Raw genomic sequence first — 25,945 nt, 5'->3', positions numbered from 1 at the left:
TAAAATGAGCAAAAGTGAGTCAACACCCTATTTGCATCGCTCCCAGTTTTTATTTTCTTACACTTACTTTGATCAGGCCCAAGATTCACAGGCCCAGATATATCAACACAGCATGTCAGCAGAATTATGTCTACTTTAGGGCATACTGAAAATTTACACTGTTATTTATATGTTAGTTTAAATTCAAAAGAGAATTTTGAGAAGTGTACAGTATTTACTTTTATGGTACTAAACTTTAAAAGTGACCCTCGCAACACCCCACCCTACTGCCCCCACCCCACCCACACCCCCACTGGGCACCCACACCCTGCCCCTGACCACCCGCTCATCCCCCCCATCCCCTCACCCCACAGCCATTACCAACAACCCCCACCCCCTCACCCCACACCCCCTACCACAGCACCCCACTCCAGTCCCACGCCCCTACCTGCCCCCTCCCCCTCAAAGCATCCAATTACCTCTAAAATGATTATAGGAACTAAATTTCAAAAGCAGGTATTCAATCGGGAGCACTCTCCTGACAGTAACTGCGAATAGAAACTGCTGCTGACTTTCAGGCAGCTTCTTGGTTTTTTGCCAGGCTTTTCAAAAACAAATGGAACCACGAAGCTGCCTGAAGATCAGAAACAGCAGCAGTTCCTAATCACAGCTACTGTCAGTGATACTGACCTGAAAGACAGGCTTAAAAAAACATTGGAACTGCCAGGCTGACAGTTCTGATTTTTTTTTTTAAAAAGCTGGTCTTTCAGGTCTGCTGCTCGGTCTGGATAGTGTTTAAAACAGTGAGCCCGGGCCCCCCATGGTTTGGCACTGTCTGCACCCCACTCTCCAGAGCCCTGACCAAAAGCATGGATGGATCTGAAAATAAGGATGAGAATTTTGAACATTGTTGCTTTTGGAGGGCTGAAGCTGGGAGGCCAGGCATGAGTGTGTTGGAATTGCCAAGCCTGGAGGTAGCAAAGACATGGATGAGATTTTCAGCAGCAGATGAGCTGAGACAGAGTTGGATAATCTTGCCGAGGTGGAAATAGGTACTCTTAATGATGGCAATAGGTATGTGGTCATAAGCCATTCTGGGGGACAAATATGACACCAGGGTGCAAACAGTCTGGTTCAGCTTCAGCCGGTTGCTAGGGTGAAGAACGGAGTTGATCGCTATAGCACAGGGTTTGTGATGGGGAAAGAAGAAAATGATTTCAGTGTTTCCAATATTTAGTTGGAGGAAATTTTTCCTCATCCAGTACCTGGTGTTGAACAAGCAGCATGACAATTTAGAAACCATGGAGTACGCAAAGACCTTTGTTCTCACAACTCAGGGCTGTTTTTGTTTCATCAAAGCCCTCTCTTGTCTTTGTATGTCCTCCCATATCTAAGCTAAACCATCTGCCCCGGCCCTATCTGAGAGAGGAGTACACCTAATCTAATTTGTGTCTTTCAGTCTGACTCTCAAGGCTGTGCAATGTTCGTCTGGTAATCTTCAACTCTTAATATGTTTAGCAGCCATGTCTGCCTGGAGATTTTAGGGTTTTTCAGTACATTCGTACAGTGTTCTCTTTTAGTATTTTTAATTTTCCCCTAACAGAAGGCATACCCCAGGATACCTTCCTTTATCAATCTCAGAGCATGGAGGTTCTTCTAGAGCTGAATAAAACACTAGTCAGGTGGCAGCTAGAATCCTGTGTACAATTCTGATCACCAGATTAAAGGAGAAATGTGATCACACTGGAGAGGGTGGAGATGAGATTTATGAGGATGTTGCCAGGAATGCAGAATTTTAGCTAGACTGGGATTATTTTCCTTGGGAAAGAAGGCTGAGGGGAGATTTAATTATGGTGTATAAAGTTATGAGGGGGCCAAGATATAGTGGAGAGGAAGGGTATTTTTCCTTTAGCAGAGAGATCAATAACCGGGGGCAGAGATATGAAGTATTTGGCAGAAGAATTGCAGGATTTGAGGAGAATTGTTTTCACCAAGAGGATGTTGGGAGTCTGGAACATGCTGCCTAAAAGGCAGAAACCCTCATCAAATTTAAAATGTATCTGAGTGTGGATTTGAGGTGTTGTAAGGCTACAACAAGTGCCAGAAAGTGGGATTAGGCTGGCTAGCCCATGGCTTCTATTTCCACTTTTCTTTCTTTTCTTTTACTTCTTCTCTCTTTCCTCCTCTCAGACTTCTCTCTTCTATCATCGTGCCTCCTTCATTTCTCCCCTCTCAGATACTCTGCCCTCCAAATCCCAACCCTTCAGTACACCTCGATCTTCCTTCTTTCTTGGCAAGCCCCAGGCTTCACAACCTCTTAGCTCAGCCTACAGCTTCCATCTGTCCTCCAAAGGGCTCACTGAGGCATTCAACGCTGGCTCATTTCAAGCAGCATCCCCATATACCCCATATACCCTGGCCATTCTGCTCGCTTGCCCAACTCCTCGCTATGAGCGTCTGCTGGGAGTTAACCTTGCCAATCTCCTTCTTGTCCATCTCACCCCTCCCACTGGTGACTCTGTGAACTCTGCTAGTGGATCAGCTCCCACCTCCCTTCTTTGCCTCTCCTTCCAGAAAGTCCTTGCCATTAATGAATTTATTGTGGAAGATGGCATCGACATCACGGGCTTAACAAAAACCTCACTCTAATTGATGCCTGCCCATCTGGTTATATCTTCCACCATTTACCCGTCAAGACCTGTGTGGACCAGACCCCACCTTGGCCTGACCAGCTACTCCCCTGGCACTTTCTCCTCCTTTGAACAATTCACCTTATTGCACCCCTCATTTGAAGTTATCATTCTCTACCATCCTCCCAAGTATGATAAAAAATGCTATCACTGAGATTACTGCTTTCCTCCCTCTCTATACCGAACAACTTCTTATACTCAGTGATTTCAATCTCCATCTTAGTTCATTTCTCCTCTGTGTTCACTGCCCTCTTATCCTCCCTTAATTTCTCCTTTCATCTAAATTCCCCAACCCATGTTCACAGCCATCTCCTTGACTTCACCATCTCACATAATCTCGCTACTATCAATCACAGACAAGGTAATCTCTAATCACATGCATATATCACTCTCCAACCAGATTCTCGCTCCATGCCTCAAACCTACATCCTTCTATATTCACCCCTGGAAAAACTATTCTCTAATTCACTTACAACTGCACTTTCAAAATCCCAGCTGTCTAGCCTTTGGCCATCCGTTCATTACAACATTTCTGTAGCTAATGATTTGCTCAACTGCATCCTCACCCGTGTGTTTGATGTCCTGGTCCACAATAAAACGATTAGTCTCTCTCACCCTGGCCATTCCCCTGGTATGGTTATCATCTCTGCTCCCTTAATCCCAGGGATGCAGACTTGAACAGATAGAGTGGACAACTGGTTTAAGATCACCACCAGATCTGGCTGGGCCACATAAAGCATTAATGGGCCTTGGTCTCATCTGCTAAAATTACTTACTATTCCAGCAGCATCCTGGAATGCAAAGATAACTCCCAGCTTCTTTCCTTTACTATAAACCACCTTCAAAAACCTCTCCCCCCCCACCCCCCGCCATCACCTCCAACATTAAGGAGGAGCTCATGGACTTCTTTGTCACTAAGATCAAGACCATTTGATCTACTTTTGCCGCTTCCCTCCCTCCACAAGCCCACTGGGCCAAACTTCTTCTAAAGTTCCACATACCTTAGCACTGAACTTACAACTTGTTTCTCTCCTGCCCTCTCCAAGCTCATCTTTCCCAAGAGATCCACTCGCTGCTTTCTTGAACCTATTTCGATTAAACTGCTGAACACTTGACTTTCCCTCCTGGTCCCCATGTTAGCCAATATTGTTAACAGTTCTCTTTCCTCAGGTTCTGTCCCTCCCTTCCAAATCTGCTGTCATCGCCCTTTTCCTCAAAACCCAACCCTTGACCTCACTGTCCTTGCAAACTACTATACTATCTCCAACATCCCTTTCCTCTCAAAAGCCCTTGAATGTGTTGCAGCCTCACCTGTGTCCATATTTCTCAGAATTCTGTGTTTGAATCCCTCTAGTCAAGTTTCTGCCCCTTCCATAGTGCTGAAATGACTGTCTAAGTTACAGATGACATGCTATGTAACTGTGACAAAGGTAAACTATCCCTTCTGAACCTTCTCAGCCTATCTGCAGCCTTTGACACAATTGACCATGCCATTCTCCTTTTCTTTATTCATTCATGGGATGTAGGCCAGCATTTATTGCCCATTCCCAATTGCCCTTCCGAAGGTGGTGGTAAGCTGCCTTCTTGAACCGCTGCAGTCCATGTGATGTAGGTACACCCACAGTGCTGTTACAGAGGGAGTTCCAGGATTTTGGTCCAGCGACAGTGAAAGACGGCGAAATATTTCCAAGTCAGGTTGGTGAGTAACTTGGAAGGGAACATCCAGATGGTGGTGTTCCCATTTATCCGCTGCCCTTGTCCGTCTAGATGGTAGTGGTCATGGATTTGGAAGGTGCTGTCTAAGGAGCCTTGGTGAATTCCTGCAGTGCATCGCATAGATGATATACATTGCTGCTACTGTGCGTCAGTGGTGGAGGGAGTGAATGTTCGTGGATGTGGTGCCAATCAAGCGGGCTGCTTTGTCCTGGATGGTGTCAAGCTTCTTGAGTTTTATGGGAGCTGCACTCATCCAGGCAAGTGGAGATTATTCCATCACACTCCTGACTTGTGCCTTGTAGATAGTGGACAGGCTTTGGGGAGTCAGGAGTTACTCATTGCAGGATTCCTAGCCTCCGACCTGCTCTTATAGCCACAGTATTTATATGGCTAGTCCAGTTCAGCTTCTGGTCAATGGTAACCCCCAGGATGTTCATCGTGGGGGATTCAGTGATGGTAATGTCATTAAACATCAAGGGGCAATGGTTTGATTCTCTCTTGTTGGAGATGGTCATTGCCTGGCATTTGTGTGGTGTGAATGTTACTTGCCACTTGCCAGCCCAAGCCTGGAAATTATCCAGGTCTTGCTGCTTTTGGACATGGACTGCTTCAGTATCTGACGAACCACAAATGATGCTAAACATTGTGCAATCACCAGTGAACATTCTCACTTCTGACCTTAGGATGGAAGGTCATTGATGAAGCAGCTAAAGATGGTTGGGCCGAGGACACTACCCTGAGGAACTCCTTCAGTGATGTCCTGGAACTGAGATGACTGACCTCCAACAATCAGAACCATCTTCCTTTGTGCTAGGTATGACTCCAAACAGCGGAGAGTTTTACCCTGAATCCTATCGACTCCAGTCTTGTTCGGGCTTCTTCCAGAAGATTTTTGATAACCACATAGTGGACTTATTAGCAAAGTTGAAGCCTAAAGAATAAAAGAGCCAGTGGCAGCATGGATACACAGATCACTGAGTGACAGGAAACAGAAAGTCGTGGTGATCTATTTTTTGTCAAATGGAGGAAAGTATATAGTGGAGTTCACCAGGAGTTGGTGTTATGACCACTTCTTTTCTTGATATGTATTAATGACCTAGACTGGGTGTATAGGGCAAAATTTTGAAATTTGCAGATGACACAAAACTTGTAAGTATTGTGAGCCGTTAAGAGGATAATGATAAATTTCAAGAAAATATAGACAAACTGGTGGAAGGATAGACATTAGCAGATGAAATTTAACGCAGAGAAGTGTGAAGCTGTACACTTTGCCAGGAAGAGTGAGGAGACGTATTGTAAAATAAAGAGCACAATTCTAATGAAGACTGACTGGGGGTGGGGGAGGGGGGGGGGGTGGTGGGTGGGTGGGAGGGTGGCGGTTGGGGATGATGGGGGAGAAACAGAGATATCTGTGGGCATAAGTGCACAAATCATTGAACGTGACACGGCAGGTTGAAAAAGTGGTTAAAAAGGCATAGGGAATCCTGGCCTTTATAAGTAGAGGCATAAAGTACAAAAACAAGGAAACTATGAAGAACATTTATAAAACTCTGGTTCAACCTCAGCTGAAGTATTGTGTCCAGTCTGGGACCCTCACTTTACGGAGGATGTGAAGACTTTAGAAACATGCAGAAAAGATTTATGAGAATGGTTCCAGGGATCAGGGATTTCAGCTACTTGGATAGATTTAGAGATGTTGGGGCTGTTCTCCTTTGAGAAGGTTGAGAGGAGATTTGATAGAAGTGCTCAAAATCATTATGAATCTGCACATAGATAAACTGTTCCCATTGGCAAAAGGGTCAAGAAACAGAGGATACTGATTTAAGGTGATTGGCAAAAGAACCAATGACCACATGGGGAAAATTTTCTTTATGCAGTGTGGGGTTCGGATCTAGTATGCACTGCTTGAGCGTATGACAGAGGCATACACGATTGGGACTTTCAAAAGTGGAGTTGGAAAAACGCTGAGGAGAAAAATAAATTGCAGGACTATGAGGAAGAGCACGAAGTTGCTCTTGCAGACAACCACCATCAATGTGACGGGCCGAATGGACTTCTGCGCTGAAACCATTCTATGACTCCAAGTGCTTTGGAACATCCAAAGTCATGAAAGGTGTTAAATAAACGCAAGGCTTTTCCTTTTTACTTCCCCAAATAACAGAATTACCGTGTAAGGTTGTCATTGCAAGATCACAGAGTCATCACGATACCAATCCAGGCTGATTACTGGGGTAACGACTGAAATCGCTCATCTCATTGCTCATGCAGCGCAACATTTGCGGTAGACCTTTTAAACTCAGTTTGAAACTGGGAAAACGTGCCAAGTGTGACAGGATTGGAAAGATATAGGGCTGTGCTCACTCCTGGTAGAGAAAACATTTTTTAAACCAATCTAAGTGTGACTTGAGTGACTGCACTGGGACTTCTCACTTTATATGGGACATCCACACGTGAGACAGAAGCAGAGCCTGGGAATTGCGTTCCAACGTGACTGAGCGCGACACCGTGTAAGCCCCTCGCGAGCCGCCGTAGCTGGCCAGCTCGAGCTGGAGGACCACAATTGGAATCCGAGCCCGGGCGCCGTGCGGCTGACTGGGCTCGAGCTCCGCGGCTCGCAGGTAAACATTGCAACAAAGCTCAACCAGCACTCAATGCTCGGCCGGACCCGCTCCCGAACAGCCTGTCTCCTTGCAAAATGCCGGAGTGGGGATCCGGACGCCACCAGGATATCGAGGTGCTTTTCGAACCCGTTGCTCTCACCAGGAACTGGGAGAAAGTGGAGGTGCTGGCCCCATGCGCTGGCTAGTCACTCCGCCTTTAGTTTGGACCTGGTTCCCGGCAGTGAGTGTTGTGCAATCAATGTGCCAGAATTAGGATGTGAAAGGTCAGTACACTTGAAACTTGCAGCTTGGATATCTTGCAGTCCTCCTGAGGAGCAACGGGGCTTTCAACCTTTCCATGAAAAGCTTGCATTATCTAAATGTTTTATAAGAACGGTATACCCCAAGAAATCCAAGTGTTTCAAAGCAACGGACTATTTAAAAATTACTTCTTTATTTTATCCTTTTCACTTTTTACGTCATTATTCAGTTTTACTTCAAAGAGAGCTTTCAGCACTTGTTTTTAAATTGGGTGAAACAGATACCAGGTACACTACAGTAGACTCACTCTCTGTGAGGGACATGGAGGCAGTAACTTCAAAGACACTGGAAGAAGGCAATACTATGATGCCTATGGATTGTGATCAGCAAAGCAACGAAGAACTTCAGCTAGTGTTAACACCTGAGTCTGATGCAGCTTCCATAAGGGATTCGCCTGCTAACACGGATTGGTTACTGTCAGATTCAAATGCTAAAGACTATCTGCACTATGGTGAGAATCGTACAAAATATATTGAAATTATAAATGCTTTCTGTTCCTAATTTAACAAGCTTTATTATAACGTTTTTCAACCATGTATAATCACAGCGCCACGTGTATAACAGCACAAAAATGATTATATTGTATCGTAGTTAGTTACACGAACTATCATCTTGCAAGATTCCTTACACCTATAGGAACAATTTGTGCATTATCCAATGTTTGTGTATAATATAAAAATACTATTTGTAGCATCAGTCATGGTGAGACAAAGGATAAACAGTTATGCTTTGTAACATACAACCCATATGTTGTTAGGCTCACTAATTTACAGTGATGCTTTTTGTTAATTGATTTTTGTTAGTATTTTAAGGACTGAAACCTGCAGTTCATGTTTCTGTGAATTAGTGGTCTGGATTATTTTCAGGACTAGCCTTGAATATATTCATTTATATATCTGCACATTAAAAATATTACATATGCGTTTTCAGTCCAAAAACCTTAAGTCACTTTTCTATGAATATTTAACATTGAAAATTCCCCTGTAAATATTTATAATGGCAAACCCACATCATGTAAACATTTTACTGTTCAAACCAAACAGCTTTTTGAAATAGAAGTAATTTTATCTCCAACTGAAATTTCTAATTGTGAAGACATGATTTATAAAATAAATTTCACTAATTTAAAATTTTCCAGTTGAATTCTCTTTAATGCACTAAAGGTTTTACTTAAAGGCCTCAGCATCTTCCAAACCGCTGGGCTGAGGCTCAAGGAGTAGTGATGCTGTTAGCTGGAGGCAGTTCCTGCAGTCTGATCATATGCAATGTGGCCAGTTTCCTAGGCTTTATCAGGAGCATTTCAGAGCCAAATCATAGAATACTTCTGTCTCAATGTCTACAACATTTTGAACATCATTATTTAAAGAAAACCTAGAGAACAAATCTCAAAAGCTTTATAAATCCTATTCTGATCAAAAAATGTCAACATGGTTTTACGAAAGCGAACTCCTGTTAGACAAGTTTATTAAAGTTTTTTTGAAGATGTAACCTGTAGGGGAGATAAAGGGGAGCCAGTAGATGTAGTATACTTGGATTTCCAAAAGGCATCCAATAAGGTGCCACGCAAAAGGTTAATACACAAGATAAAGGCTTAGCGAGTAAGGGGTAATATATCGGCATGGATGGAGGGTTGATTAACAATACGGCCCCATGAAGCGGAGAGTAGGGCTAAACAGGGCATTTTCAGCTTGGCAGGCTGTGACTAAGTGGAGTGCAGGAAGGATCAGTGCTAGGCCTCAGCTATTTACAATTTTTATTAATGATTTGGACAAAGAGACTGGGAGTAATGTGTCTGAGTTTACTGATGATACAAAGCTAGGTGGGAATGTAAGCTATGAGGAAGACACAAAGAGGATGCAAACCAATATAGACAGGGTTAAGTGAATGTCAAGGTGGCAGATGCAGTATAATATGGAGAAGTGTGAGGTTGTTCGTTTTGGTCATTAAGAGTAGAAAACCAGAATATTTTTTATAAGGCATGAAACTTGTACATGTCAATGTTCAGAGGGACCATGGTGTGCTTGTACAAGGAACACAAAGTTAGCGTGCACTTACAGCAAGCAGTTAGGAAGGCAGATGGTACGTTGGCACTTATTGCAAGGGGACTGGAGTACAAGAAGAAGGAAATCTTGTTACAATTGTGCAGGGCTTTGGTGAGACCACACCTGGGGTATTGTGTGCCAAATTTTGGTCTTCGTATTTAAGGAAGTATACACTTGCATTTGAGATGTTGCAGCGAAGGTTCACTAAATTGGTACCTGGGGTAAGAGGGTTGTTCTATGATGCGAGGCTGAGTAAATTGGGCTTATGCTCTTAGAAGTTTAGAAGAATGAGAAGTGATTTCATTGGAACATACAGGAATGTGAAGAGACTTGATAGGTCAGACTTGGAGGTTATTTCTCTTTCTGGGGAATCTAGAATACCGGGGCCCAGTCTCAATAAGGGGCTGATCATTTAGGACTGAGATGAGAAGAAATTTCTTCACTCAAGAGGGTTTTTGGAATTGTCAATCCCAGAAGGTTTTGGATGTTCCATCCATGAATATATTTAAGGCTGAGTTAGATAGACATTTTTTTGATGTCTTGGTGAATTGAGCGAAAGTGGAGTTGTGGTCAGTGATCAGCCAATAATGGATTGAATGGCAGAGCAAGCTTGAGGGGCCGTATTGTCTATTCCTGTTCCTATTTCTTAGGTTTTTTTTATTCTGGCAAATTTTGAAGCATTTTTCAAAAGTGAGGTTGAGTCAAACGGGGAAAAAATATCTGCTTAAAACCTGTTATAGCCTTTAGTGATTGCCAATTATAAGTATTGCTTGTGTATGCTTGTGAAACTTAGAAGGGGAAGGGAGCAGTAGACACTGACGTGCTTTTGGAGGCAGTGTCTTTCCTATTTGATTTGGGGGGAAAAAAGTTGATTTTGAAAGCAAACAGGCTGTAATTATGATCTCTGTTTTGATAGTTTAAAATATTAGAACGTTTTAATTATTGACATTGGGACAGAGCGAGCAGGAGAGTCAAAGAGACTTGGACACACTTTCAAGATCGAATTGCAAAACATTAATGTTTTATAAAGATCTCTTTAGAAAGTTAGACATGAGAGCTGTTAGCCCCGGGTTGACTTCAATCCCGACCCACAAACCCAATGTTGTCTGCTTCAGATGCACTGCCTCCCCTCACTGCTGAGAAATACAAGGAGTTAATCAATGTGCTAAACCACATATATTCTACCCACTATTGGTGATGACCTCAATCAAAGTCAGGAATGATTTTTCCTATACCGCTGTGTGTATTTTCACTCTTCAACCTCTATGTAGGTGCTGATACTGTAATCCCACTATCCTTCTCCACTGCCTTTCTTCTGTTGTCCAGCATGGTGGGTTTCACTCTCGCCTATCTCAACATAGCAGGAGAATTTCCAATGATGGCTTTAGAGCAACCCCCCCAAAACACATTGCTCTATCTTTGGATTCTTCGCGATATTCCTTGGCAGCATCATGCACAGACATGGAGTAAGTTTCCAAATATATGCTGAAAACGCCTAGCTCTTCCTCTCCCAACATCTCTCTGCACTAGCTCTGTATTGTTAGACTTCTGTATGGCGCCCAGTCTTGGATGACATCCATTTTCCTACAACTAAAGCATTGCTTTTGGACTAGGCCTGAAACCCTGTACTCTGGCTGCCAATTTTATCACCCTCCTAGCCATGATCCTGGTTGAATCAGACTGTTTGCATCTTTGGCATCTTATTCAGCCCAGGCTGAACTTCTGACTCCATATCTCCTTCATCCTAAAGATTGGTTACTTCCAGCTGCAGAATGTTGCCTACCTCCACTTCTACTTTAGTCAATCTCATTAATCCTCAGGTGACCTCCTGCTTAACTATGCCAATGTTCCTCAGGGTGCGAGGTGTCAGCTGTGGCTCAGTTCATAGCACCCTCGCCTTTGAATCAGAGGGTTGTGGGTTCATGTCCCACTCCCGGAAACCAAAAACTGTGATTGTACTCGAAAAGAGTTGCAATCTGTGACTGTTGGTAACTCGAAAGAGTTTCCTCAGGGTGCATCCTCTCCTTAAATTTCAGCTTATCCAAAATTCTGCTGCCTGTATCCTGTCCTGCACAATCATCTTCCCTGGTATCTGACAACTCACGTTTATAGTTCTCATTCCCAAGTGGAGAATACAAGGTTGCATTATTAACACATCATTGAGAGCCAAATAAGCTCTTGCGGGATGCAATTACTTCAGCCAGGCAACAGTCAAGTGAACACGATAAACAGGAGCAAAGCTTCCGACTATTGTTGCTGGACTGAATTGGCTTAACAAGGCTGTTTGTCTGAAGGGCTCTTATCATGCCATGTGGCAAAAACTACATGCAGGAAAGGTTGGTTGTAGTCGAAGCCTAATCTTTCTGGCAGGCTTCTGTGTATCACAGAATGCTTGAACCAGAAGATTTTGTCGGCATTTTGACTAAACAAAAGACCAGGAGTTTAGTTCTTGGTAGTCAGAGCTAGAAGAGCACATTGTGAGCATTCAGTCTTGGGTAAGACATCTTGGTCAAATTATTTCTAAATGGACAGTAAAAGTTAGGAGAAGCTTTATACTGAAATTTATTGAAGGATATTGAAATTTGCTGTTACTGTTTAATTCTACTTAATAAACTTGACCCATGTAGCCTGAGAGAATTGGTCAGTTGACTTGTTATTTTTCAGTCATTTGTAGATATTAAGAGCGTACGATGATAACCTTTGCTCCTTCCTGCGCATTATTCATTACTAGAAGGGTTTGTTTATTTTTTAGCCTGATATCCCAACTTACTTCATACACAAGATAATGTTTTGGATGACAGAAAATGAGCACTTGCTTGTTATGGTGGATGTTTTGTGCTGGGCAGGAGAAAAAGTATCTGGAGCAAGCACAAATTTTAACCATGTCTAAGATTTTACAAAGTTGGGGTGCATGTAGCAATTTGGTTTTCTCTGTGTAGTGTGATATTCAGCAACTGTTCTAATCAGACTAGCTGAAATTGTATATGAACATTTAACCATGATAAAAGCTTTCAGACTAAGTGATGACAGGCAGATGGATAGGCAAAAGATAGTTTGGTACTGCTTTTGAGCAATGCAGTTGTGTTGTTTTGTTGGAGGCAGAAACAGTATGAAGTTCTGAGCTGATGTGCAGAAGTTTCACACATTTAATTCTGCTTTTGCATGATATAAGTGTGATGATGAAGCTTGCAGTGTGCAATTTAACTGCCACATTTCCTACATTACAACAGTAACAGCGCTTCAAAAGTAGTTCATTGGTTGTAATGTGCTCTCGGATGTCCTGAGGTCATGAAAAGCACTATAAAATGAAAGTCTTTTTCTTTCTTTTATCTACTAGGTTGAGGGGTTTTAAGCCAGTTTGTGATGTAACCACTCTGACGTATGCAGTCCTCAGTGCCACATCATCTTTAAGCCAGTTGTAGCTGCTGGTCATGCATAATGTGCAGAGACAGTGTAACCACTCACTTCCTTGACGAAGACCAATTATCCATGTGCTTCTCAGTAGAGCCCTGGTTCTCTACTTTTGTTAAAGTAGTTACTGAGTTCAAGCTGCTGGTAGAAACGTGCAACAAATGTGCACATTTAATATCCGCTTCTGACCTAGCAAATGAAAAGACCAAAGGGTTCCAAATTAATGCTCACTGAGGGATAATCTGGTTAAGTGGATTATTAGTAAATAGTCCCATCTGGACATCTGTCACATTTTATCAGTCAGGGTTGCTAACGTTACAAAGCAATGAATATATGAGACTTATTGCACAAAGCCTGAGCCATTCAAGATTAGGGGAAATTAAATGAGCACATATTATGTTTTCCTACATGATCACTGGGGAATTTAAAGTAATCTTTTGAAGAGAAAGATGTTTGCACAGTACAGAACATACTGGCTACCAATGTGTGGGTCCATCTTTTGATTCATTGTATTTGAAAATATATTACTTGCAGTTTTTAAAAATATAATTTGAAATCTTAAGAGAAACTTTAATGCTCCTGCAATATAATGGAATTGAAGGAATTGGTGAATTCTTATCTTGGGTACTGCAACAATCCCACCATAATTTTTTTAACTTTTTCTGTTGCCTTGTCACTGTACAAAAGCTTTCATTTGTGATCTTTATTCATCACCTCAAAATGTTGCGACCGTTGACCAAGTTGTAACTACCAGTCCTGTTTCTTAAGTGCTGTAGAGCTCAAGATGCACTCTCAAAATACAACTTATGTTTCTAAAAACAAAATTATCACATAATGCGATGCTTTTTCACACTTCAAGTGGACACTTTTTTTTCATATGTGCACCATTCCACTTTACTAAATTGTAGTGAAAACCAGCTACAAGCAGCTCTGGATAATTTCATACTTTTACCCAAATAAAATGGGGCTACCGACTATATAACATAGAAGACAATTCTTGTATAATTATTTCACTTGTGCTCTTTGAGAACCATCTTAATTTCAATATCGGAATTCTGAATGATAACTGAGATTGTTGTGTCGAATAGTTCAGTTCTGCAAATAGAATTTTGTATATAGTTCATGCTATATGAATAGCATATTCTATGCTGCTGTTTGGACTGATGGATTTTAAGGTACCCAGAAGGAGTAAATAACTTTCTCTGCTACAGAATACTTTATTTGTACTCTTCTGAACCAGCATTTCAAGAAACAAATCCATTATTTTGACCCAGTAGCATTTTATGGTTCAGTACCCAATACAAAGCCAAATAAAATGCCAATTTTATACAGTTAGTGAAAGAAAGAACTTGCATTTCTATAATGTCTTTAATATCCTCAGCAGATCCCAAAGTGCTTGACAAATATTGATGTACTTTTGAAATGTAGTCACTTGTCAAGCAGGCAAATGCATCAGCCTGTTTGTGCAGGGCAAGGTCCCGCAAACAACAATGAGATAAATGACCAATTGCCTGTTTTAGTGGTTTTGATTGAGGGATAAATGTTAGCCAGGACACTGGCACTGAATATGACTAAAGAAATTCACAATTTAAAAAAAATTCCCTAATGAATGTAATGAATATTCCTTACATCGTTTCCATTGAACTGAGTGCAGTATTTTCTGAGAATGCTCTGGTTTACAGAAGCATTGCTGCGTCATTCAAGTGTAAAATAAATCCAGTCCTTGTTGCCAATTACGAACCTCTATGTATGTAAATCACATTGTCATAATTTCTCAGTTGTATTCTAAATGGTTAAGGATCAGTGGTTACTTTGACCCAGTTCCTCATTCAGCCAGATTGATATTATACAAATATTCTTATTAAATGATATGAAATGCCACACATTTCTTATTAACGGCCCTTACTTTTGCATAGATGCCCCTGAGGGGACACAAAAAACAGAGGAAACTGAAAAAAAGAGGCTGAAACCAAGAAAGAGGAAAAAAAATCCATCTGCTGCAAAGAATGAAATCAGTAGTTTACTGGCAGAACTTCCATTCCCACAAGCAGAAATCAGGGAAGAGTATGGATGTAAGTTTTCTATTTAATGGTAATATTTTGTTTTCACACATTCTTTGTGGTCTTAGAGGTAACAGCCTGGATTTTGTGGTAACAATAACTGAGTATATTGGTGCTCATTATTATGGAACAAACAGGGCAGAAACTTGGCATCTGCACATATACAGTAAAATGCAGAAATCTGGGGGCTACTGTAGAATTAGCCCTGCTGCTCAACATTGAAACATATGAAGGGCGTGAAGTTACGGTCCTTACTGGTTACCCACTAAACATAACAGCAAAAGTTGACATTTGTCCATTCAAATGTAAGTGAATTTTTAACGAGTTGTTAAGTTTAACTTACTGACAAAAAAACTCCCTTGACACCGACAGCTAACTTTTATAAGTGCAGGATCTCATTTTGTCATATTTTAATTGTTGTGATTTTAAAAAAAAGTAAAATTTTTAATTGTTTTCACTTTCTTTCTCTCATCTCTCCTTCAAAATGCCGTCTATCTATGGTTCTCTGATGTTGCATTGGATTAAATATTCAAATTTATGCTTCCTGGCTTTGACTGCATGTCTCAACAAGGTCTCTTCAATCAGATTGATTGCAGAGACACTCGGTGTCCACGTAGGCCCCAGATCCCAGCAGAGCGTGCAGTATTGTTTCAGACACCCAATAACTGTTGCCACTGAAAACCCCACATAAAACCTGCCGACAGCTGTACGCGTGAAGAAAGATAAGCACCGTTCTTTTCCTCCTGACTGCAAAATCCAGGCTATTATCTTGATACCTTCAGGTCAGTGTATACAAATTGTTTCCAGAGAATCTATCTATGCAATAGATGTATGTATGTTTGTCAAGTGTCAGTAAATTATAATTGACTACTTTAATTTAAGCTTGAGTATGAGAGTGATGCAATTTTGCATCCAATGATACAATTGAATTTAAAGGACTCTCTTTAGAAGTTGCTGTGCATAGATACGGATATTATGGATTCATTTTGTTGATTGTCTTTACAAATTATACTCTCCATTCCTACTGAAGATTGTCTTACAAAAGGATAAGAAAAAGCTGAGCTTGGCCATCATATATATCAACTAAACAAAACTCACATTTTCACTGCAGTGGAGCTGATCTCCTTGATGCATATATTTCCAGCTAATTTGTTCCACTAATGCTTCTTTTATGTTCCAGAGTTGCTTCAAGCAGTCGTGCAATAAAGTGCCTTTTGAGGACTTGATTCTAAATTTGGGCGTTTGCACTGCTGAGTGGATTCAGAGTACTGGCAGTGGCATGGGAAAATACTAAGTTGTGTGTATGCAATTGTTCGAAGTGACATCTGTAACCTTAGATCTTTAGCTGTGATCATTTCTGATTTCAGAAGAAGGCTTTACAGGCCACAAATGTGAAATCTAATTGGCCAGAACAAGTGGTCTGAGCACTCAGTCCACTAGTGAACAGCAAAAAAAAGAAATAGCCTCCTTTTACTTCGTATCATTCGGTATTAAATTGGCAATAAGGTTTTGGAACATTTGAGGTCGTGAAAGGTGCAAAATAAATGCAAGCAAGTGCTTTATCCTTTCTTATTTGCCAGGCTATCCAACACCAATAGTGGCCATAGTTTCTAGTAGCTGTTGGTGATCACTTTGCCTCCAGATGTGCTCGGTAAAATGATCTCTCATGGTTTATCATATGAATGTGAAGTAGGCTGAAGGGGAAGCCCCTTAATTGAAATTAAGTAGCAAATAAATCAACAGAAAAGCAACGGATAGATCTAAGAGTAAACATTATTCATTGTGTAGCTTAAAAGTATCCATTTATATAAAATGAATAATTAATTAAGAAAGTAAAAATGCGCATTTCTATAGTGCCAATATAGTAGCACATCCCAAATTGTTTCACAACCCATGAAGCACCTTTGAAATGTAGCCTCTTATCACCTGAAGCAAATGCAGCAGCCACATTGCAAACAGTAAAGTCCAACAAAAGACCCAATAATCTGTTTTAGTGAAGTTGATTGAGGGATGAATGTTGGTCAGGACACTGGAAGAACTCTTTCTTCACTAGTGCCATGGGATTTCTTTTACATTCCACTTGAGAGGGCATACAAACCTTGGATTAATGTATCATTTGACAAACAGCGTCACCAACAGAGCAGCACTCCCCCCAGTCCCTCAGGATTGCAATGAACTGTCAGCCAAGATAGCGTTTTCACATCACAGTAATTTGTTGACATACATGACATGCATGTGCATTCATTTTGCATGCTTCCTGTGAAATTTGTCTAAGTATAGTGAGTCTGCATTCACTGCTGGCTAAAATGTTTTTTTGGTATTTCTGCCTTATGGTTGGCCGCTCAAACATAATTTAAAGGATGAGTTGTAATGAAAAAGTTGGGAATTTACTATTAGGACCTCTACATTGTTCTGTAAATTAGTGATTTTATACAAGTACCTTTTAAAAATGATGGAAAAATTAAGGTTAATAAGTACAGCTTCACTGAAATGTGACAGGGGGTTTTCAGTCAGTTTGGCTTGGCAACTTCTTTTGTGCAAGTACAAATTGGCAAGGTATTTTTATGCTCTAAAGAAGAGTCATACGGACTCAAAGTGTTAACTCTGTTTCTCTCTCCACGGATGCTGCAGACCTGCTGAATTTTTCTAGCATTTTCTGTTTTTATTTTACATTTCCAGCATCTCCAGTATTTTGCTTTTATCAGGGAATTTTTATGGGTATTTTCAGTTTTAAGTTTGGATGGAAACTCCTGCCTTATACTTGATTAAAATCATTTGTTAACTGTTGTTAATTTTGGATTCCATTCTCTCTTTTCCTTTGTGGTATTCATATCCTGCAATTTGTACATTTTTTTTTGGTTTTTTTTCAGTCACTGCAGCCCCTGAAAAGAAATCAAAGAGAAAGAGAAAGCGTACTTTAGGCGGTGAGAATGAAGATGATGTAGGTCAAAAAAAGAAGAAAAAGGCTCATCCAAATTACTTTGTATCTATCCCAATAACAAACCCAAAGGTAAATAATTTTATGTTTATATTATAAGCAAAATTTGTTACAAAAGATATGTAAATTTAAGCTCACTAACTCAGCAAACAGAACTATTCGGGTGTTAACCATTTTCCAATCTGTAGAGTAAGAAAGGGCATAGACCTGTTTGCCTATTCCATTCTCTCTAACAGAACCTCTTTGTAAGCAAGCCCTTATCACTTAAATTGTATTACTTTATAGAGAGTGCAAATGCATAAATTTAGAAAAGAACAGCTTATAGCAATCATCTCATCTTGTAATGGATGGATATGAGTGATAATCTAGTTTATGGCATTTTCTGAATTTAAGGATTGGCCACATGATCCATAATGGTCTGTTCTGGTCATGCACATTCCTATATTCTGAGGAACTCATTTATATCCAGTCTTATCATCAGACCACTGTTTTACTCAGTGGATTCTCCTTAATTATATTTGCTTATAATTTATTTAGTGTTTTCCTCAGGGATATGAATGTTAACAATCACATTAAAATTCTGCCACTAATTGCTGTCTGAAGTTATTAGCAGAATTTCATGAGTTGTTAATTTTACAACATTTTGGATATCAAACCTTTAAGGGAGGTTTAACCAATTTCTGAGCTTTCTTAATATAGTAAACATATTACAGGAAAAAAATCCTTTCCAGCCTGTTACACTCAGCATTTTGACTTACTCATGCAACACAGTGAACAGTGTAGTAGATCAAAAGAGAAAAATGAACATGCTCTGATTTGCAGCATGGTTTATGTGCTACAGTAAGTTAGAGCATGTATTTAAATTTCTCATAAACAAGAAAATGGGTGGATTTTGCGGTAAGCGCCAAAGCAACAGTACTCACTGCTGTCTTCCTAGAAAGCTGCCGACAAAGATCCAGCGATTTCTGTGGTTCAGACTTCCCCTTTCCTGAGGTCAGCTTGCTTCTGACATCAAGTCAAGGGAATTTCCCGGCATCCATCAACAGAGATGTCATCAAGTGGGTAAACAGCCAGTCACATTGACGTATTCTCACAGACAGCAAACCAGGAAGTAAAAAAAAATCACAGAATCCCTTCACTATTAATTTAAAATTTTTACAAATAATGAAATAAGTCATTGGGACGTACAGATGGGATTAAGTTAGAAGTTAAAATACAATTTAAAAAAAAAACAATTTGCTATTTTAAAAATATGTGCAATTTCTTAACATAATGGAAAAATTTTATATTCAGCAAATATAAAATTACTCTTTCAGTGCCGGTAAGGCTGTTTATTAGTAATTGTGAAGTTAGTACGGTGTTTAAAATCTAGTTGCACCTAATTCAACAAGATGTAACTTTTTCAAGAAGTTCTTCTGCAAGACTAATAGCAGGAAAAGGTGTATTTACATCAGCTCATTGATAATTTTCTGCAATAGTATGATTCTGGAACAATGAGAGGGCAGGCACTGTTGGACCTAGTTCTGGGGAATGAGTTGGCCCAAGTGGATCAAATAACAGTGGGAGAGCATTTAGGGGACAGTGACCACTGTATCATAAGGTTTAGGTTGGCCATGGAGAAGGACAAGGAGCAATCCAGAGCAGGGATAATTAATTGAGGGAAAGCCAACTTGGATGGAATGAGAATGCATCTGAGTCGGGTGAGTGAGAATCAAATATCGGCGGAAAAGACTGAACAATAGACTACCTTCAAAGCGACAGCATTGCAGGCAATGTCAAGGTATATTCCCTTGAAGAGGAAAGGTAGGACAAATAAATCTAGAACACCCTAGATGGCGAGAGAAATAGAGGTGAAGATGAAAATGAAGAAGTGTGTGTATGACAGATGTCAGATAGAAAATACAATGGAGAATCAGGCTGAATATAGAAGGACCAGAGGGGAAGTGAAAAAACTAATCAGAAAAGCAAGGAGGGAGTATGAAAAGAGGCTAGCAGCTAACATAAAAGGTCTTCTATAAGCAAATAATAAAAGGGTGGTAAAAGACAAAGTAGGGCTTGTTAGGGATAAAAGAGGACACTTGCATGTGGAGGTAGGAGAAGTAGCGGAGGTATTAAACAAATACTTTGCATCTGTCGTTACAAAGGAAGAGGATGCTACCCAGACCGAGGTGAGAAAGGAGGTAACTGGTACACTCGAGGAATTTACAATTGATAAGGAGGAGGTGTTAGAAAGGCTATCTTTACTTAAAATTTATAAGGTACCAGGACTGGTTGAGATGCATCCGAGGATACTGAGGGAGGTGAAAGTAGAAATTTCAGAGGCACTGGTGATGATCTTCCAGTCCTAGACTTACGGGCAGTGCCGGAGGATTGGACAATTGCGAATGCTACACCCTTGTTCAAAAAGGGATGCAAGGATAATGCCAGCAACGACAGACCAGTCAGTTTCATTTCGATAGTAGGGAAACTTGTGGAAACTATAGTTTGGGACAAAATGAATAGTCACTTAGACAGGTGTGGAATAATTAAGGAAAGCCAGCATGGATTCATTAAGGGAAAATCATGTTTAACTAACTTGCTGGAGTTTTTTGAGGAGGTAACAGAGAAGATTAATAACGGCAATGCTGTAGATGTGTATATGGATTTTTAAAAGGCATTTAATACAGTGCCACACAATAAACTTGAGTAAAATTCTTATGGAATAAAAGGGAAAGTAGGCACTTGGATAAGAAATTGGCTGAGTGACAGGAAACAGAAAGTAGTGATAAATGGTTGTTTTTCAGATTGGAGGAATGTCTGTAATGGAGTTCCCAGGGGTCAGTGTTGGGACCCTTGCTCTTGATATATTTTAATGGCCTAGACTGGTGTGCAGGGCATGAATTCAAAAGTTGTGGATGATACAAAGATTGGAAGCATTGTCAAATGTGATGAGGATAGTCTTGAACTTCAAAAGGACATTGGTGGATTGGGCAGGCAGATGGCAGATGAAGTTTAATGCAGAGAAGTGTGCGGTGATTCATTTTGGCTGGAAGAATTTGGAGGCACAGTATAAAATAGAAGGAGGAACTCTAAAGGAGGTGCAGGAACAGAGGGACCTCGGTGTATATGTACACAAGTCATTGAAAGTGGAAGGGCATGTTGAGAGAGCAGTTAATAAAGCACATGGTATCCTATGTTTTATCAATAGGGGCATTGAGCACAAGAGCAAGGAGGTCATGTTAAACTTATATAAAACACTAGTTAGGCCTCATCTGGAGCACTGCACCCAGTTATGGGTGCCATATTTGAGGAAGGATGTGAAGGTATTGAAGAGATTGCAGAGGAGATTCACAAGAATGATTCCAGGGATGAAGAACTGTAGCTATGAGGATAGATTGGAGAGGTTGGGTCTGTTTTCCTTGGAGAAAAGAAGGCTGAGAGGGGACTTGATAGAGGTATTCAAGATCCTGAGGGGTGTGGACAGGGTAAATAGTGAGAAAATGTCCCCACTCAAGAATACATCAAGAACTAGAAGGCATGGATTCAAAATAATGGGCAAAAGGAGTATGAGGAAATATTTTATCACCTAGAGGGTAAGTGGAGTATGGAATGAATTTCCTGAAAGGGTGATGAAAGCAGGTTTGATCGAGGTATTCAAAAGAGAATTGGATTTCTATCTGAAAAGAAAGAATGTGCAAGGTTACGGTGATAAGGCAGGGGAGTGGGATTAGGTAGAATGCTCTTTCTGTGAGCCAGTGCAGACTCAATGGGCCAAATGGCCTCCTTCTGCACTGTAAAGATTCTGTGATTTTGACCTGATTGCAGTCTAGGACTTCAACGGCACAGGGAAGTGTTGACTCAATGACTGCAACTTCTTGATTTCCATGTTATTCGGAGCGTGCCTGGACTGAGAAGTTGCTCTCAGTTTCAGAGGAGTAATGACAGCGAATGCTGACAGTTTTGTCATCGTCACAGCAAAATTAGGGCCACAGTTATATGCTTTTGAAAGTTAGTTTCCCATCAAACATGGTTTTCTGTCGATTTCTTCCTTTCCACCTCAATCATGGCCCAGAATTTGCTGGACCAGGGCAGCTCATGACATAACCCATTTGTTAGAGTTTTTTTCCTCACCCTTCAGTTTGAAAAATATTACACCACCTTTTGCTACAAGTGTGAGCTGATAATGATATCTGGAATCTTGTTAAATGACAGGACGAGTAGCCTACCTAAAGTTAGAGAACAAAGGAATAATGGAGAAGGGAATAGACCGAATTAGAGTCAAATTAGATACAGAAAGAGAACTAAAGTGGGAAATAAAAAGTAGATTAAGATAGCAAAAAAAGGCAGAAAGAAACATATAAATAATTTAAACAACAAGTGGGACTCTTATTGTTTCATGTGTTTCCCTTCTGGGTCTCTGAGACTGAGTGGCATTGCTGAAACATAAACTTGGCACTAAAAGGGTGCCTGCATCAATAAATATCAGCCCTAATTTTTTGCGGCAAGATTGATTTGTATTTATATCGCAAATCCAGCAATTTCTTGAATCTCGAGAGTGACGGCGAGGTTAACGGCAGTGCAGTAGGGTAAATGATTTGTGATGACTCACAACTAATGGTGCATCTCTTCCTTTCTACAAATTGCTGTTTTTTTGCATGTTTAACTCATCTTCTGTGCAGTGGCAGCCGCTGTTGGATTGCCACTCCACCCTATTTACTTAACTCGCACTGGAGCTCCACATTTCTCACCCAGATTTGCGAACCGGGCCTCCTGAGAAATATGGAGTGTTACCTGCTCCTGCTGCCCTTCCCTTGGAGTGTAGGAGTGTCGGGTGAAGCCAAGCCATGCCCCCATTTTCAGGCACATCTGCCATATACCGATAAGTTTAAATGTCCCAAAACCAATTTGAGAAGCTGCAGAGAGAAGGTAAGTATGTACGGTGGGTGGGGCGTTGGGTGGCTGGGGCATTTTTTGGGTGCGTAGTCAGGGTGGGGGGTGGGGGTGGGGGTGGGGTGGGGGGTGGCAGTGTGGGGTGTAGTTGGTTGGTCAATGTGGTCGTCAGGATGAGATGTGGAAGAGGGAGGATGGGGTAGTCGGGGGGGTGGGGGGAGTGGCGGGTGGAGTAGTTGGGGGGCTGGAGGGTAGTCGGATGGGGTCTAGCCAGGGGGTTAGAGGCAGTTGGGTGGGGTGTGGGTAGGGGTATATTCGGGGTAACTAGTCAAAGAGCCGGGTGTAATGGGGGAGTGGGGGCAAGTCGGAGCTGGGGGGGTGGTGGTGGTCATGGGGTGGGGGTTTGGACTGACATTCAGGAGAGGAGTTGGGGGTTGGGTGGGTGGTCGGGTGGTTGGGCAGTGTCGTAGTCCGGAGGTGGGGGCTAGTCGGGTAGGTCGATGGGGTTAGCCAGGGGTCCAGTGGAGAGTTGGCAGAGTGGGGGTGGTCAATGGTATAGTTACCCAGGTGTTAGAACTGGCTTTGATCCTCCTCACTTTTCCTGGTAACTTTTCTGCTAAGTGAGTCAGAACCACTCAAAGTCTCTGACTTTAATTCCAAGTTTCAGACGGCTCCAGAAGCAGGGGAATTGTCCAACGGAAGTTGAAACTTCCTGGGCAATTCCAACAGAGTCCTTGCGTTGGGACTTTCAAGGGCTCCCCCCATGGATCTTCAGGGGTGCCTATGGGGTACAACCATCCTGACACTGGAAGATCTGGGCCATAATTTCCCAGCAAATTCTTGGCAATGTAGTGGTTTAGTTCATTAGAGATCCCATACATCTGCATTGCTCCTAGCTCTTGACTACTCTTCCAAAATGTCTCTGTAGCTTTAGGTGTCTTTTTTCTATTTTCCCTATGTAGTATTAGGTCTGTAGCTGAGTTGCTCTTGCAGAGAGCTGTAACAGACACAACAGGCCACATGGCCCCCTTCTGCTGCCATTCTGTGATTCAATAATCAGTCTAAAAATAGGCAAACTTTGCAGTTATTTATTGCACAGTTAAATTGGAAAAGTACGACTCTTTTGAAATATTAAGTCTATTGTTCATGACCTGGGTTGTTCAGGGCCTCCAAGAAAGGAATGACCTGGAACAGCATTGAGGATTTGACCCTATGAAAAATAAATATGAAGCTGTAATTTGTGTGATCTTTGGGAATTCTATATGCACCATAGAATTATAGGACATGGGTTTGTACCTGTGATCCTTTGCAGTTTGAGTTTAATCTTACTGTGGGAGACCCTGACTGATAGGCAGGCTTTAGTTTTTTTACCTGCTGGTAGCAGGTTGAAAAATGTTATTGACGAGATGTAGAAGCAGATTGGCCGATCTCCTCGCTGGTAGGTGGTGATTGAAGTGAGTAGATTGCAAAGGGAGAAAACAATGGCTTAGATTTCGCAGTCAGCAATGGTGCTTGCCACTGACCTTAAAAGCTGGCCACAAAGATGTAGCAATCTCTGTGGGGTGCATTTCCCCTCTTCTGACATGAGTCTCAATCTGGTGCCAAGTCAACGGGACCTCCAGGTGTCGAACAGCAGTGATGCCCTAAAGCAGGGTAAGCAGCCAATCACATGGAACTATTGTCTTGGATTGCAAAGCAGGAAGTAAAATGCACTGATTATTCTTCATTTTTAATTGAATTTTGCAGGGAGAGAAATAAATTATTGTAACATGCACAGGAAATTAGGGTAGAAGCTGAAAGATCATGAACTTTTGCATTTTTAAATAGAATTGTTTTATCGCAATGGGGAGAGATTTGACATTCCACAGATATCAAATTAGTTTCTTAAGGCCGCAAAACTTTCTCAGAAGTGATTATGAAGTTAGGCCCAGGTTTTCACTATGATGGAGAACTTCTCCATTGTGGCGAAAATAGTGGAGCTGCCCAAAAATCGTAAGGCCCACCCTCACACATGGCACTTCTTATTTTTCCGGGGCAGGAATGGGAATGTGACGTGTTTCGAGCATGTGCATTTTATGGAGGCAGTTGGCCATTTAAATCATCCGCTGCCTCCAGTAGATTGAGATTTTGTTAGTCCAGGAGTGTGAAACCTGAAGTGTGCAGCTTGGATGTGGTAAGAGCAGGTCTGAACTTTGTGGATTCATTTGGATAACCAGGGTCCCCCTTTAGAGAGTTAAGGTACCCCTTTAGAGAGTTAAGGTACCCCTTTAGAGAGTTAAGGTACCCCTTTGGATCTGGTCCCAGGACACTACTGGGGAAGGTCAGGTGTCCTTTGGAATTGTTAAAATTAGGTATAAATGCGTGTAAAAAGTGCAGAAACTCATTATTGTCAAGCTCTTGGAACTGTCAACAGACCTGTCAAAATAAAATGTCCAAACCGTCAGATGTACCTATCAAAAGGACCTGTTAAAGGGAGCTGTCAAGGCATTTAAGGCATTTAAATCTTTGAAAACAATGTCTGGATTGTTAAAGAAAATAATTGCCTGCTATTTCACCCCCCTGTTGACAAAAGCGATTGGACTTCCATTACTGGATTAGGGCTGTATGACTGATTTCACAACCATCCATTATCACAGTAGAGTGCCTGCCATTTCAGTTTGATTGACGGCTACAAGTGGTTATAGACTCTTTGATGTGGGACTATGAATTCCAATGCTTGCTATTATAAGGAATGGTAGGCTTGAAGGAAATGTTTGTTCCTAAAAGGCTTTATATAGCTGAAGGAATGTAAATGTAGTGAATGGGTTTTTATGAATGATGCATGGGATGCATGGATTAGCATGAATTGCCACTGATTTGGCATAGGGGCTATAAAGGGCCATGCGGGGTGATCGAAGGGGCATACCATGGCATGGAGGATATGAGGGACCATAGAGGTTGTTTGGGAGGCATACCTTGGCATGGGAGGACTTGAGAGGCAATGGGTGGGTGGCTTGCTTTTTTAAATTCATTTACGGGATTTGGGCGTCGCTGGCTAGGGCAGCATTTATTGCCCATTCCTAATTGCCTTTGAGAAGGTGGTGGTGAGCTGCCATCTTGAACCGCTGCAGTCCCTGTGGTGTAGGTACACCCACAGTGCTGTTAAGGAAGGAGTTCCAAGATTTTGACCCAGCGACAGTGAAGGAATGGCGATATATTTCCAAGTCAGGATGGTGAGTGGTTTGGAGGGGAACTTCCAGGTGGTGGTGTTCACCTGTACCTGCTGCCCTTGTCCTTCTAGATGGTAGCAGTCGTGGGTTTGGAAGGTGCTGCCTCAGGA

At 41.5% G+C, this 25,945-nt stretch overlaps 1 protein-coding gene across 2 annotated transcripts in view; it reads left to right on the top strand.

Annotated features, from left to right (window-relative positions):
* Window positions 1-6,916: 6,916 nt before the first annotated feature.
* akap7 (A kinase (PRKA) anchor protein 7) overlaps window positions 6,917-25,945 on the top strand; it is a 183,850-nt gene continuing 164,821 nt past the window's right edge. Inside the window, exons 1-4 of one of the 2 annotated variants that reach the window (XM_078542094.1) lie at window positions 6,918-7,269; window positions 7,527-7,757; window positions 14,676-14,831; window positions 17,690-17,829. In XM_078542094.1, coding sequence (XP_078398220.1) covers window positions 7,568-7,757; window positions 14,676-14,831; window positions 17,690-17,829 — 486 coding nt within the window. In that variant the 5' untranslated portion in view covers window positions 6,918-7,269; window positions 7,527-7,567. Of the gene's footprint in view, window positions 7,758-14,675; window positions 14,832-17,689; window positions 17,830-25,945 lie in introns of both variants that reach the window. The other variant, XM_078542093.1, reaches the window with a different exon arrangement.

Source organism: Cetorhinus maximus, chromosome 5 (assembly GCF_964194155.1).
Source record: "Cetorhinus maximus chromosome 5, sCetMax3.hap1.1, whole genome shotgun sequence".
Lineage (NCBI taxonomy): Eukaryota > Metazoa > Chordata > Chondrichthyes > Lamniformes > Cetorhinidae > Cetorhinus > Cetorhinus maximus.
Note: the sequence above shows the minus strand (reverse complement) of the source record. Positions and strands in the feature narration are given on the sequence as shown.